The sequence below is a fragment of the Cynocephalus volans genome, chromosome 11 (assembly GCF_027409185.1).
Source record: "Cynocephalus volans isolate mCynVol1 chromosome 11, mCynVol1.pri, whole genome shotgun sequence".
Lineage (NCBI taxonomy): Eukaryota > Metazoa > Chordata > Mammalia > Dermoptera > Cynocephalidae > Cynocephalus > Cynocephalus volans.
The window spans coordinates 47,451,175-47,467,888 of record NC_084470.1 but is presented as its reverse complement, the minus strand read 5'-3'; the positions used below and the strand labels follow the sequence as shown (position 1 = coordinate 47,467,888).

General features: G+C 36.2%; 1 protein-coding gene across 16 annotated transcripts in view; it reads right to left on the bottom strand.

The window, feature by feature from the left end:
* The window catches only part of ARPP21 (cAMP regulated phosphoprotein 21), a 150,387-nt gene that overhangs the window by 66,951 nt on the left and 66,722 nt on the right, over nt 1–16,714 (bottom strand). For 6 of the 16 annotated variants that reach the window (XM_063114919.1, XM_063114924.1, XM_063114922.1 and 3 more), the window contains exons 10-13: nt 14,479–14,587; nt 12,478–12,579; nt 6,270–6,307; nt 4,362–4,421 (exon numbers count right to left, since the gene is read on the bottom strand). In XM_063114919.1, the coding sequence (XP_062970989.1) occupies nt 4,362–4,421; nt 6,270–6,307; nt 12,478–12,579; nt 14,479–14,587 (309 nt within the window). The remainder of the gene's footprint in view (nt 1–4,361; nt 4,422–6,269; nt 6,308–12,477; nt 12,580–14,478; nt 14,588–16,714) is intronic. The other 10 variants (XM_063114926.1, XM_063114927.1, XM_063114928.1 and 7 more) reach the window with 5 other exon arrangements.

Sequence of the window (16,714 nt, the reverse complement as noted above, 5' to 3'; positions counted from 1 at the left end):
ACCCAACTTGTGAAAAAAACAACAGTGTAAACACTATACACTGACATGAAACTTTCCAAGGGGATCATGGAAATTACAAAAAGCTCGTTAGGTGAAAGAACACATTTTTTTGAAATTCAAATAGAAAGAGAGTGAATGTATTGAAAGAGAACGAATAGCCGGAAGTGAATTTTGAAGACTCCAGAGTGTATCTAAGGAGTATGCAAAATTGCATGGGTTTTATAAAGAGATTTGATGAAATTTGCATTTTCATTGGTTTCCAATCTGCTTAAAGAAGTAACTTCATTAATATTTCCAAAGCTTTTTTTTTTTTTTTTTGCAGATGGAAATAATGCATCATTAAAATACCCTAAGATTCTAATGGATTATAAATATGTGAAGGGGAAATAAATCATGGGCAATAAGTATAGCCCCTAATTTCACAGCAGTATGCAATGTGACAGATTCAAGTCTTGATTCAAATCTCTCAGAAGTGATCAGTAGCTCTGTTTAAAAATATTCTTTTAAAGTCAATAATGTGCTGTTGAAATACTAGAAGTATGCATATCTGATTGAAATACTCACTAACCAAATTGTACAGAAGGTACACAGACAATTCTAAGTTTTGCTTCAACTTTACTTACTGAACTTTTTCTTTTATTTCAGAAAACTTAAGAAGGTAAATAGATCCAACAGATAATAAAAATGAAATAGCTAATCTGTGACAGGAACTTTATAAAGCGAGAGAAGGAAGTGTAACAGAAAGCTTCCCAAACCAAAAGCACTTTTGAGGGGACCACTGGATGAAAATACTCAGCGTCCTGCCATCCTCCGTCGATGTTTTCCTATAAACATTCCTTTTCAGTATCTCAGAGATGGCTGGTTTTATAAACAAGACCACCTGAAAAAAGGCCAGGGTGTGTGTAGGAAGGGGCACACCTTCACCAATGGCTGGATGACTTCAGTTCTTAAACTCATGTGAAATTCAAAAAAGCCATGTGAGGGAGGGTGGAGGAAAAATAGCTCTTTCAAGGGCTTGGTGTTCCACTCTAGCTGTTTCTCTTTTAGTCTCCAAATTCAACTTTTATTATGTCAAAGACAGATTATGTGGATCTATCTTTGACAAAGTCTGGCTTAGTCTTTATTTAGCAACTGTGAATGCAACAGGAATGTGACAATTTCATTCGTAGTTAATTTGAAATGTTTATTACAGAAAAACACAGCCTTGAAGATTTGTGGTGGTCCTTAGCCTCAACATGCAGGATGGATCAGAAGGAAGCTCTCTATAGAGGGGTGATCCTTTGTTCCTTCACTGATTCTGCTTTAATTATCCCTCTCCTCATGATTCCTGCACCTGCATGGGAGGAATCCACACTTCCTCTAAGTGCCAGTGTGACTGAGCCTTTCTTTGCGAAGGAGTTGGCCACAACTACCCAAATAGTACAATCTAGTGTGTTGTCCTCTGCACCATTGACCTTGGTAGAGCTTTTTCTAGAGCTGCAGGAATTTGTTTAGACTTCTGCCACAACTCCTGGTCAATCAGGCAACCTAAGATATTTTTCTTAACTTCTCTACCTCTTCTCCACAAGTTCAAATCATCGTCTCAAGCCAAGATCTGTGTATTTTAAAAAAGGGAACTTAAATTGCTGTTTTAAGGACTTAGCATTAATGAGACTGAAAATAATACATCTAATTCTAATTCACAGTTTATTGATATTTACCCATTGAAGCATATTTTATACTTCTCTGTCTATTGATGATTCACGCTACAATGGCAAGGTGAAGTTCAGAATTGAAATCCATATCAATGAGTATTTGGTGTGGAATCATAGACATTATAGGAAAACATATCCATAGGTGTCTTCCCATCCTTCCTAAGCCCAGTCCTGGTTCCCTCTTAATGGGATCCAGGAAGATGATGATAATGAGATATCTAGTCATTGGTAACTAGAATTTGATCCCAAGGTAGTCATAAAGCACATATTCTTAATTCTGTTCCTGTGCTCATTAACATAACTGATGACATTTATTTTCTTTCATCTCCCCAAATTGTATTTTTTTTTATCCCACTTAGGAATGATGCACACTTGCAGATGCTTTTACAATTGTGTAATTATAATTGATGCCTTTGTGCGAAGTTATATTCCAGAGTGTCTGTGCCGTGATTTTGGTGGGTGATGGAATCCATGTTTCAGATGGCTAACCTGAGTATATAGTAGCTCTGGCTAGGAAACAGATTTAGAGCTATGTGAAATTAATTGTTTTCTCACAGTTAAGAACCCATATTTTATCTTCATTGGTCTAAACAAACTAGGTCATATGGCATGAGTGCAAGAGTAATGATAAATTTTATTCCTTTTCTGGGTTTTCAAGAGAGAAATGCAAGATTATTTTCTTAAATCTCCAAGTGTGAAAAAGAAATTAATTGTCTAATGATGTATGAGGAAGGTATTAGATGATGTAGTTCAACCTAGAAAAGTGAAGGAAGTTAAAAAAAAAAGAAAAAAGGATTCTGTTTTTTGTTTCTGACAAAGTGTCCAAAGTGTAAGGGAAAAAGTTACTCTAACTTTACTAACTATGAAGTCCTAAGTTCAGATTTAATGAAGAAAGATACTTTGTAAGCACACAATCCATTTACTTTTCTTGGCAGCTTCTTTCTTCAAAGTGGGTAAGAGTTTTTGTTTATGTTTTTGCCTTTCCTAAGGTAGAGATAAATTCTAATATTCATGAATGTATTAACACATTAAATATAAATGAGGGTACATCAAAAAGTTCATGGAAACCCAATTAAAAAATGGGCAAAGGAGCTGAATAGGCATTTCTCTAAGGAAGATATACAAATGGCCAACAGACACGTGAAAAAATGCTCAACCTCACTCAGCATCCAGAAAATGCAAATCAAGACCACTTTGAGATACCATCTCACTCCAGTTAGGATGGCTAACATCCAAAAGACTGAGAATGAAAAATGCTGGCAAGGTTGTGGAGAAAAAGGAACTCTCATACACTGTTGGTGGGGCTGCAAAATGGTGCAGCCTTGTGGAAAATGGTATGGAGGTTCCTCAAACAATTACAGATAGATCTACCATATGACCCAGCTATTCCACTGTTGGGAATATACCCAGAGGAATGGAAATCATCATGCTGAAGGGATACCTGTACTACAATGTTTATCGCAGCTCTATTTACAATAGTCAAGAGTTGGAACCAGCCCAAATGTCCATCATCTGATGAGTGGATAAGGAAACTGTGGTATATCTACACAATGAAATACTACTCTGCTATAAAAAAGAATGATATACTACCATTAGCAACAACATGGATCGACTTAGAGAAAGTTATATTAAGCGAAATGAGTCAGGCACAGAAAGAGAAATACCACATGTTCTCACTTATTTGTGGGAGCTAAAAATAAATAAATAAACAAACACAAAAACAAATAAAGGGGGGGGGGAGAGGACAGAATAACCACAAAAATTTGTTGAATTATTTAAGTCAAGTGAACAGATATGATGGGGGGGGGAGGGGAAGGGGTGGAGAGGAATGGGTAAAGGAATCAATTACAATGTATATTGAGAAGTAAAATAAAAAATAAAAATAAAAATATAAATATTGAATTAAAAAAAAAGTTCATGGAAAATAGAAATAAAAGATCATCTGAATCTTTCCATGAACTTTTTGAAGAATACTTGTATACTGTATACTGAGTATATTTATAACACTGTGTACCCTTTGCTCTGTAATGGATGTTAGATATACATTTAACAGAATAGTGAGAAAATGGGTATAGTTCCTCTGCTTTCATGGAGCTTCCAGTCTAGCATAGAACTTAAAAAAAATATATCATCTTTTCCCCTTGTCCCACACAGCTCTTGATTTAAATGGTTCATTAGAATTGGAAAGGACCTCATATCTTCCTTTGAAAATAAAATCTATGCTTGAAAAAAACATACTGTTTGAAAATATTATGATGGATAGTAGTGGTGTAGAAATTAGCTACTCAAATAGAGTTGTCATTGATTTATTTTCCAATTCTGGGAATGTATATACAACTGCAACCTGTCAGAGAAACTTTAACTCAGTGTAACTCACCAAAGTTGATTTGGGAATGTTAAATCAGTTTCCTGCCAAAATTAGCCCTCGAAAAGCAGAAAATCAGAGGAAGAACCCTAAAGAATTATATACAAAGATACAGCTTTCTAGTTGAATATCTCACACTATCCAATATGACTTCAACACTAGCTATGTAACAAGCTTTACAAAGAGGTAACTGAACATATTTTATTTCATGAACAGAAATATTTTACACTAATACACTTATATTTAACATTAATTCTGCCACATAATCTGAAACACAATTTAAAAAAGTAAACCATACCAACCGAAAGAGCTGTCTTTTCTTATAGGTCTCATTGCATATGTTACTGTCTTCCAGGAGCCTACTGGAAATGAAAAACATGATTTTTATGATATAAAACCTAATGGTACTACATGCCCTATGTTAAATGGATGTGTACTCTAACATAGCACACCTTTCTTGCAACTCAATCTCGTACACTATGTTTTACTTGAGTGACATTGAACTTAGCCGTAATAAATAACACCAGAATGATAGGACTAGAATCCTTACCCTAGGATTAAGGCACTGATGCTAGATTAGGGAGAATGTAAGGAAGAGGAAATAGAGGGAATGGAAGAAAAGAAGAGAATAAAAGAAATGGATATAAATATAATAGAGATATAATGAAATATATTAGTTGTGATTTTTTTTCTAAGGGTAATATTGAAATTATTCTTTGTTTCTTGGGCACAGAGACATATTGGCATTCTGGAAGCAGTTGCCCAAGAAATATATATCTTTTTGTAGGGGAGCTACTCAATTATATTTTTGCTTCTTGGGATGATCAAGACTTGTTCATATATGCAATGCACATATGTGACCAACTATTTAATGTTGAATATAATCCAACTTGAACATAAGGGACACAAGTGTAAATGAATAAGATTAGGGAGTAAGTCAGGAAAAACAACTGGCTAGAAGAGTAGGAATAAGGTTTCCCACTAACCCGAATTGTAGATGCTCACTTAATCTTTTAGATAGCATATACAATTTTGAAATGCTTCAGAATCATTCCCAAGATATTAGTGCACCTGGATTTTTAGTTTTACTGTAATCTTTTTAAATTTAAATACAAATTTCACAAATTTGTATGGATTTTGAAGTTGTTTTTGCATCCCTCATACAAACTTGTTTTCTAATTTTATTCCTTCTTTTAGTTATTATATTGAGGGGTTTAGCTACTTGAAGATTTCTAACTGTTAATATGAATAATGTCATTTTTTAAAAACCAACTATCTCTAATGCCCAGTTTAAATTTCTCTGCGTACTGACATTTAATCAGTCTCCATTCTAATCAGTTTTATAAGGACACCATTAAGCTGACACTTGAAATAAAATTAACCACTACTTTATTTATGGATACTGTATTTCTAAACCAAGTCGACCCTTTGGATGCATCTTAAATGTGATTAGTACAGTTAATGTGGATTCCTTAATTTGCCCTGAATATCTTCAATTAAATCAATGAATCATTTTAATATATGTCAGTTTAGAGCCATTTTTAAAAGGTATATGTTAAGTTTGAAAAATTTCTGCTGTTATCCTCAAGACTTCCTATAAATTTCATAACCCCTTCATTTACAACTACCTCCCTCCACTGACTCTTAAGCCAAATAAACTGTTAAAATTAGACCAGTTTAGATAGGATTTTTAAGTTAGCCTTTTTTTATAAAGACTACCAGATTGCTTAGAATGAGAAACCTAAAATAATATTATTCTAATTATTATTTGTATAGCTATGTATCATTATAGGGCATAAGAAGTGGCTAATAATACTGAATATACAAGTACTTTTAGTAGCCTACTCAATAAGCCAATGAAACTGCAAGTTCCTCTGTGGTCTCAACATTTATTCTTTTTAACACCTCGTGAAGGTAACAGAAATTACACTTTTGGAAGAACCAAAAATTGAGACTTTAAACAAGGAAAATGTTTAAGCCTCTGTTTGGAAGTAACTGAGAGAACATTTTCCCCAAATTCAATAATTTTTAGACATGCTAAATAACATATATGTGTGAATATATATGTGTGTACTCATAGATATATGTATTTACTTATACATACATTCAAGCACACACTTATATATGGGATATATATATCTATGGATATGCAGGACACACATGACAGATTTTGTTCCTCTAAAGACATGAAAAAGTAAATTTCATTTTACCTGTTTTCCACAAAAAGGCTTTCCTGGGAGCAAACTGACTGAAAAATAAAAAAAAGGCATCATATCAGACGTTCTGGATATGCTGAGGGATCTCAAATCCTTGCCTGATTTTAAAACTATTCCCCTCCTAGGGGAAAGGATTAAGAAAAATATGTACAAAAGATGAAAATTACAAAGGAAAAAAAATAAGTTAGATTTAGAGAAGTAAACAATTCTCATGCAGCATAGGGTACTTTTCCATCAGAGCATGTCCAAGGCTCAAACAGATTTAGCCCATTCAGCATCAGGGTCAGAAGAGAAATGTGAATGAAACTGCCGGAGAAACATGTGACCATTGGATTCTGAGCTAGCGGTTTCCTCCAGAGCTGTGGAGGTGCAGCCACCAACCAAAGCCAAGAGAAAAGGTTCAAATCAAGGAAGAGCATGCAAACTTGATACGATCCACCTAAGGGTAAGAGAGCCATAAAACCACAATCCTGTGATTATTACCAGGTAATGACAAACTCTCATGATAGAAAGAGATTGACTTGCAAGACTCTCAGAATTGAAGAGCTGCCATCAGTCATTAGTCTTAAGTAAGGGAGAAGGGCAGAAGACAAGTGAGGACAAAATGAAACTAATTAATTTAAAAAAATCAAGCTCCATTTAACATTTCTTAGTATTTCTCATAGAAAACCAGTGATTTTCTTCTTAGCTTCCATTCACCTAGTATTCATTTCTCTCCTATCTTTTGTTTAATACACAATGTAGGGAAGATAAAATTCCATTATCATTACATGCTGAGAAAAGGGGGATCAAATTAACTTTAAACAAACAGAAAAAGAAAAGTCTAGACAAAATATGGTGTTGTAATCCTATAACAGTGTGACTGTGTTTAGGAAGTAATACAAAACCATTTTCAAAGTATTAGGTTTCTAAACATCTGTATATACACTCCATAATATATGTGCAGATTCTCTAACTAATGAATAATTGACCTGTTAAAGTGATAAGTAGAGATTTAACAGGTCTATTTTAAGATTAAATCCAACTAAAGAAATAATAATGACCTTTTAATAACTAACTCATGAGTTAAAAGATGCTGCTAACATAACACCACTCAGAGAGGCAAACGGGATATTAGTTTCTTTTCATTTTGCTAGAGAAAGCATTTCTTTCCACTAAACCAAAGGGCTAGATTTACACTCAGTGTTTTCCTGAGTGGTCTGAACATTTCAGCAAAGGCATGTCTATGATCATTTCTGTTTTAACCTTCCTGCATTTAACGTGCATCCTGAACCTCAGGTGTGCAAAACTCTTTTTAACAAAAAGCAAAAATAGCATTTAAAAGACACAACTTTCCCGAAAACAGCTTTTTAAAATTTAACATTTATATATGCAAAGGGAAAAAAATACAAATAATGTAATATTGATGTTATTTCTATAAAGAATCTTTTTACAAAATGAAATATCAAATATCTTCTCCTCTTTATTTCCTTTAGTTTGGATTTGCCACCGTTTGAGTCAAGTCACGGTATGCGAAAGAAAGTGAGGTTGTCTCAAATATACAATATGAGTTCAATACTTTGGAGCTTCTCATCTTTTGTGGTTGGAAAGCATTACATTAACAGTGTAATGCTTTACTGGCTATTAGAATTATTGAGGCTCTATTTCTTTGAGGGAGTTGATCGAAGACATACTGACCTCTTCAGACTCCTTAATCTAATATCATTTGGGGAAAAGTTAAGCATTCCTAACTCGTTAAATTATTACGATACTAAGAAGTCAAAGATACCTTTCCCCCAAAATATATCTCAAGAATATTTTTCTGATTTTTGTGGAAAAATTCTAAAAAATTATCATTCTTTATCACATTTTCATAAATAAGACAGAGAGGGTTATAGGCTGTGATTCAGAAGATGATGAAAATAAACTTTTTCTTAAGTAATATTAATAACTTGCAAATTTTAATAGCAGAGAAAGAAAATTGTCACAGTAATTAAGTGTAACATTCAAAGCTGTCAGTTATATGCATTCTCAGATATAAAAGGCTCACTTTGTTTTAAAAGGAGAAAAACGATTTTGCCTAATGGGTTACAGAGCTCTCTCCCACCTGCCACCCCCAGCCCTGGTGGCCCCACATGCCCTCATCCCCAGTTCTTACTGAAGAGGGATCCCAGCACATACCGGGAGGATCAGAGATGAGCTCCTCCCTGAGTCCCTATTTATACATAAATATCCTTCAGGAATTACCTACCAGGCAAAACATACCTTTTGCAATATATTTCTTTACTAACCTAACCTTCCTAAAGTTAGCAACACTGAACAGAATCAACCGTAAAATAAGATTAAATCTTTGTCAATGCAAAAAAGAATTATTTTTCAGATATTACTGACTACAAAAAGCACATTTACTTATTACATGAGAAATAAATTCTGGTGCGTTCTGACTTAGAACTATTTAGATCTCACATAATAAATAAATTTGTCTTATCTCAGGATACCAAAATTCTCAAACTATATTTGAAATTTTTTCTCTAGAAAATCCCTGAAGCAATCTGCATATTTTGATTGTGTGCCTGCACACAAAAGCATACACACACACTCTTTCTCACAAACACATACACACACCTTAGACGCCAAGATACATTTGATTCAAGAACATTTCTAATTATGAAATAAATTTGACTTTTGCTAAAGTGTAAATACCAGAAGGTATTTCTGAACCCTCTATTTTTACTTCAAATTGCAATATATATATATATATATGTACTTAATCAATATTTAAACCTTTTTGAACAACTCCACTACTTAAATAATAATTGACAAGAAAAGCTGGTTTTGTTAGCTCAGTTTTTAAATTATGAAAAAACTGAATTAAAGACCAGTTAAGAAAAAGATTAGACTTCTGTAACATAGTTTCCTTATGCTGGATTCTTTGTATTTGTTTTATAATTGACTTAATATACTTTAATTATTATCTTATGAAAGAATAATCTTGTGCTGCAACAATTTGGGCAGTGATAATGATCATTTGCAAATCTGGACATACATACGTGGAAGTAAACTAAAGTGTGTTGTGTCTATGTAAGTGGTAAGGAAGATTTGTTTTTATTTGAATTCAAGAAAATTTATTTTACTATGTTATGTTTTTGAGAGTTTGTGTTAATAGAGGATATAATAATATCCTACTAATAGATGGTCATCCCCAGCCATCCCTGCCTCTTGATATTAAAAATTTTGTATGCTACATCCCACTTTGTTCCGAGGTCGGTCTGTGTGTCCAGTAGAATGCGGAAGAAGAGAAGATATATAATCTCCAAGATTAGGTATAAAAGACTGGCTTCCATCCTGAGCTCTCCCGCCTCTCTTGGATCACCTTCCCCAGAGGAAGCTACTTGCCCTGTCATGAAGTCACCCAACAGTCTATGGAGAAGCTCACGTAGAAAGGGATTGAGATCTTCAGCCTACAGTTCAGTGAGAAATTGAAGTGGGCCGACAATCTCGTGAGTGAGGTGGAAGACACTCAGACACTCAATCAAGGCTTCAGATGATTGCAGCCCCAGCTGACAGCTTAACTGCAACCTCATGAGAGACCTTGAGCTAGAAACACCCAGCTTAGCCACTCCCAGATTTCTGACCCACAGACACTGTGCAATAATAAGTATTTTTTTGTTTGTTTTAAGCTGCCAAATTTGGAGATAATTTGTTATACAGCAATAAATAGCTAACACACAGAGAACAGCAGTGGTATCACTGCATGTCTCTAGCTGAGCTGTGGAGCTGCAGAGACAGACACTGCGCTTTGTTTTTTGCCCTGTAAGAGTGTGGCTCTTCACCTTTTAAGGGTTATAAAACCTTGTGAGAATATGATAAACAATAGGGAACCTTTCTTTAGAAAAGTACACACATCATGACTGTAACATTTTGCAAATGATTTCAGGGGGCTTCATTTAATCCTGGACGCCCTTCTATGAGTACAGTCTGGGTACAGGATGCCAATTTGAAAACCCTGCCCTGGGATATTAGGTTAAAAGTAGTGCCAGAAACAGGCTGGTGCACCATTTAAATTAGTCAAGTCAGAAGTGTTGGCCACCAGAGAGCCAACTGAAGGAGCTCATACCTCTATTTCTGCCGAGAGAAGAAGCCACAGCATTTTAAACAAAGTGGCCATATGATTTCATAAAATGGAAAGGCTATGGCAATAACTTGCTTGATGTTTATGATTTCTCACATTTGTCTGCTTTTACTTAAAAAAAAAATTAACACAGCATGTGGTCATAGAAGCTTCAAACAGCAAAGCTTGCCTCGAATCTTTAATCTGGGACCCAGGTCCCTAGCCGTTAATCTCTTTTATGGGCTCATATGGAAATGCAATGTGTAAAGGAAGTCATGACAACCCTCCTCCGATGGCTTCACTATGGCATGAGAATCTGCAAATGCAGTAACCAGCACGGGTGTCATCCGCATTGCAGGCAGGTGTCAGTGACAGTACTTCCTGACACCTACATCTTCAGTGTTCAGCAATGTAGCACAATTAAAAACAAAAAAAAGGAAAAGAAGAAACATAATGTTGATTGTGCATTATCTGTGTGATTAGTATTTGCTTTTCAACATGGCACCTCATCAGTAAATTACTTAACTTGCCAGAACCAGAAGGTGAGGGAAAATGTTTGAGTTTGCGTGTGTGTGTGTGTGTGTGTGTGTGTGTGTGTGTGTATGAGAGAGAGAGAGAGAGAACAAGAGAGAGAGGTACAGAGACAGAGAGAGAGCAAGCAAGAGAGAGAGAACGAACATGGATAAAAAATGAACTAGCTTTCAGAAAAAATTCTCTCTACGAAAGTCTTCAGACAGGAACACACTGCCTCCCAGCCCACTGTAGGCATCTTTACCTTATCATGACTAGAATAGATCCTCTCATCACTTCATTTTCATATCCATCAAACACAATTAAAGGCTCACTATGCATCAGGCTGTGTTTTCCACCATCGAAAGTTCTGACCATAATAAGAGTCTAAGTAGCTCACACATATGCAGAATCTTCTAGAATTGCATTCATACCTCCACCTGTGGCAACCTCCATTTTTCTCTCTCACACTTATTCCAGAGCACTAGGCCAGATTATTTTATCATCAGAATTCTATTTTAGTGTTTTCAAGAAAGGTGGGGGGGATGTAAAAACATGAAAGAAATGCAGTGTTGGAGAAGGTTAAACCTCCTTTGCAGCTCCATATTAAAGGAACCAGCACTGGCTGGAGGATCAGAGAAATGCTTTGGCCTGAAACCTGCAATGATAGCAGTCCTCCTCCATGCCAGGCACTGAAGCCTAGGTCTCTGGGCTGGCTTTGTATAGTCTGCAGGGGCAAATCACAACAGAAGTTCGGATGCTTCCCCTAACTTAGCAAAGTTGGAAGTGCTGCCCACAGTCTCACAGAGGAGCTCACATTTCCACTTCTGCAGAGGGAGGGACCCACAACCTTTGAGGAGGCTGCCAAATGATTTCACGGAATGGAAAAGCGATGGTGACGGCTTGCCCTTTTAACTTTCTTGCATTTAAATCAGCCTTTATTTTTTTCACCTTTTAATTCTTACTTAATCTAATTGCATTTTATCTTGGTCATAGTGGTAAAAGATAAAAAACTCCAACCACATTTTCTTTGTTGGGATTTGAACAAAAGAAACTGTTTGTGATTATTCCCTTGATGAACTGTTCACAGACCTGATTTGATCTGAAATTAAAGGGAAAAATGAGCATTATTATCTAACTTTAGTATAATGAAATGTCCATATTTGCTAAGAATCCAGCAAATACTCTGTGTATATGTACGTGTGTGTGTGATCAATAGAATCTTCTTTGTAATTCTTTCCTCTGCACAATGTTGGTATTTAAAAGAACACAGCAGTAGGTTATCTGCTGGCCAATATGAATGTGAAGGCACTTCTTCAAACCTGACAACCTCTCTCTGTACTTAAAGTCTATTTTACTGACTGAAATTATACCTCTATCCCCCATCAGTCATATCCTAGGAACACACCCAAGCCCTTGGCTAGTTTTGTTTCACTTCCCTGAGCCAGGTCCTCTTCCAGAAACACCTCAAGTTTGCTGCAGTTCGATTTGTTGCCTGACTCCAGCCTCCATATTCCCTGCCAGCTCACTGTCTGGGGAAGGAGGCTGCCTTACTGCTGATGGAAGGATCGCACTAAAGAGGCAATTAAAACAACTACTCACATCGTGTGCAAATATTCTCTCCCTCACTCTCTGATATTCCTCTTCTCTCTCTTCAATTGATTTACTTCGTCTGTCATCTCTAAATGGATGCATTCTGTTTTGCTGAACAGAAAAAAGAAATCAGGAGGGTTATCCAAGTTGAGTTGTTAGAAATGTACAGTTAAGCAACTGTCAGCTGAGAATCATAAATGTTCATTTAAAGAAATGGAGCATGGAGAGCCTCACTCCCTCGAGTCCCTAGAAAGTCTGTGTTGGGTTTCCTGTACCATGTGCATGCGTGGCATGCAATGACAGGAGGTGTTTGCTGCTCCTGGCTGCTTCCTTGCTGGATGCAAGTAGCACAGGTGTTTCCAAAATGAATGCCCCTGAATATTCAGCCAGTTCAGGCATGCGGTGGCTCACCTGTGATGAAGTCTGTCTCCCTTGCTAACCTATGTGGTTGTGACACCTCAGAAGGAGGCAGAATGCTGGTGAAAAAAATAGAAAGTGGCTAGTTCATGGTGGCTGAGGGAGGACATTGTTTTGAAAACTTGGGGACTGGAGAAAGAGCAAGTGAGCAAAGAGAGTAATGGACAGAAAGAAAGAAAGGTGTGAACAGTCTTTCCCTGTCTCTTAATGTGTGTTTTTTATTCTTTCAATAATCCTATGAATTGCATCTGGTACTGAAAGTAGGACCTCAGGCTTATAAACTAAATTTTAAAAGACTTGTCTGTTGGTAAGGGCCAATTCCTAGAAAACTAAAGTAACAATCCAAAGGACCCAGCATGAGGACTGCTCCTCTTTATCCTCTCATCTGAGACACTTGCTGCATCTCTACTACCCTCCCCTCTTATTCTTGTCACTCCTCACAAAATGCTGTTCACTAACCGCACTCATCCATCCACTCAACAGACACCCACTAAGTACACGACATAGGCACATGTTATAGTCAACATGAGCCACGGTGGAGCTCGGTGATGGTGGCAGTAGCGGTGGGAGGAAACGAGATACAAATGATGAACAGATTTTCAAAAAAGCACGTCAGAGATGCACACACTGGCTTATGGTGACTCACTGAGAGTAATTAAAATGATAACTTGAGTGAGATGCATATTGTCTTACCTTTTAGCATTCTAAAGCAAAGTCATTTTCAAAAAATCTATTTTGATTGTCAGAGACACAAAGTATAACTGTGATGACATTTATATGACTTTCCATTGTTCTTATTATCATTTAAAGTTTGTTTTCTATTGCCATTTACTTAGCTTTCCTCTTAATCATCCTAGATTCCCACACCCCCATCTAGAGAAGAGACTTAAAGTCCCTTGACCCTTGTCCAGGTACTATGAATAAAACTACTCTAGAACAACATAGCATTTTGTCACAAGCAAAATACACAAGGATAAAGTTCTGCTACAGTACATGCAAAAGAAGCAGACAATTTACATGGACCATAAAACATGGGAAAGAGAAAGGGTAGGAGACTAAAACATGAACTCAATTCTTTTCCATGGAGAATTATTTTAGGATAGTTGCAAAATCCACCTGTCCTCACCATAACAAGGTTTGTTCTTTACAGCTACACCGGTTGATCATCGGTCCGTATTGATAATCCAGCTCAATTTGTGCACAACTGAAGGACAAAGCTGTAGGGAGTGGAACGACTGCCATAGTTACACAGACATCTGAAAATGCGACTGACAAAGCTTTTCCCCACAGCTCGGAGCCTGTGGCATCCCGACCACCCCAAGACATGCAGCAGAAACTGCGCCAAGCACCACCCATGCATCCCAACACAGAGCCACTGCTAAAGCAACCAGGACATGTTTTTTTTTTTGCTACCCACTGAAGGCCAAAGAGGGAGGCAAGGGGGGCGAGGCAAGGAGGTTGGAGAGAGGACAGTGTTATCAGAGGCAGGGGAGGGTTGGGAGGGAAGGAGGGACAACAGAGGAATGACAAAAACATCAGTCAGCCCACCTTCAAAGACAACAATGTCAGCCACTCTCAAACTTGAGAACCAACCTGATTGTCTTCTTTATCAATACTAGAGTTATCTCGCTTCAAGATAAACCGCTTCTGGGATTCTTCACCTTTTTCATCTTTTAAATGTTCACAAAACCTTTGCTCTGGTCTGCCAGCAAAGTAAAACATATCAATAAAAAAGTTTTTTCCTTCTGTTTAAAGTTATTTCTTAGTGTTGTTTTTCCCCCACAGTGGCATTTTAACTTAAAAAAAAAAAAAGTTTATAAGAGGTTTTTATACTAGAGTTGCTGGCAATATGCAAGTAGGTAACACGATTTCACTTCACATGTGTTGTTAGAATACCTTTTGGTGTTTTGAATTCAGAGTCTTTGCTGCAGGCTGCCGAAGTTAAGATTTGAAAAGCCTGCACACATATCGTGTATAGACATTTTCTTTAGCTATTTGGACCTCCATTACTCCAGAATTCAATCAAGTTCCCATCCATATTCTCAAGCATATTCCCATCCATATTCTCTAGTTTTTTCAAAACTAGAATTTAATAGTTAAAATGATTAATCTCTTTATGTTTTACCAAAAATATTTTGAATGATCATAAATTCAAACATATTAAGAACTTGGGAGTATCACATTAATTCACAAATGTCTGCAAACTGGGAGAACACCCCCCCACAACACATTCTCCTTTTCCAGAGTCTTCTGAATCAGTAGTGAGAGAGTAGTGAGAGAGAATCAGTAGACTCTGACATCCTAGATCATGTCTTGTAAATTAGTTCAATAATTGGGGAAACTGGAGGTCTTTAGTTTAAACAATTAAATGACTGATTAGCATAGGGGAAATGCTCCAAGCAGTTAAATGCTATTGATTAGTCAATTGATTTTTAGGTCCTCTTAATCCTTTGGCATTATTAAAGGAAAGGACTCCATTTCTTTGTTAATTTTCCATTATTGTCACTGCATGCCACAGAACTCAATGAACAACTTGGGTTCATCCACAGTGTCTCTGTCATATCTGATGTATTACTTCTGATGCCTAGGGAGTTTTCTGTCCCTACTGGCTCATTGTGCCTTAAGTCATTGGAGAGTGGTTTCACAGTGTTGTTTAATACGGGTGACTAGTTATTAAAGAGAATCTCATCTTTTGTTTATAGCTCCAAAAAGGCCAATAGCACTTCGAAAAACAGGAGTACTTTCAGTCTATAATTCAAGTTTTGATGAGAAGCATTCTTTCCTTAAATACATATGCATTAATTATAATAATATTGGTGAGCAGACAATGAATAACAGAAAACTGAAATAATACCAGTTATGGTTTCTAGAACTGTGTATAATTTTTGCAAAATGGTCCCATTATCTTATTCAATCCCTACTGTAAAAGTTTGATGCAGAAGCAGCAAATAATTTTTGCCTTTTTTAAAGAAAAGAAAACCATTCCTAAGTGATTCTTTTGACTCCAAGTTTATGGATTTGCCCACAAAGCTACATGCATCAAAAAGCCTGGTCACATCCTCACAGACAACCAGTCCTTCTCTGATCGACTAGACAGTACGCCATGGGCTGAAGGCCCTCAAATCTCAAAATAAAGATCAAAAACCCTCCATCACATCATCCTATCAATCAATGTACTTTCAACCAACCTTAAAATGTAATAAAGTGCAATAAAAATCTAGAAGTGTAAATATGGCATAAAAATTAGAACATTAAAGGAATGAAGTAAATTTGCACTTCACAGTGAGGTGCCATTTACGGTAGAGAAATGAAACATATTTTGGTGTAGCGTAGTCACAACACACTTCAAGTTCTTATTATACTATAAAGTTTTATATTATTGTGTAGATTTGTGGGTCACTGTAAATGACAATAATTTGCCAGGATTTTTTAAACATCCCAACATTTTCAACCAATATTTATGTTATTACATCATTTTTTCCTAAGCAAGTGAAATTAGGACGTTGACTTAACTACAGATGTTGATAGCATCAGTGCTAATTAGGTCATCCCCAGGCTCTGTAGTCTGAGAAGCACTAGTAAGGGAAATGATTTGCTTACTGATAAATTTACAGATATACTATTTGTATTTGTTTCTAAAAGTCTGTAACAGTTCTTTTAGAAATAAAATGGTCTGAGAATGTGGACTTTTTGAATAAGGTGAATTTGTTCTAGACTGAATTCTTTTTTAAGATGAAAAGTTTCAGAGTGAGATTTTGGCATGCTAACTAGAACGAGAATGTAAGTTTCATGTGGGTAGGGATCTTGCTTTTTAAAATACTTAACCCTT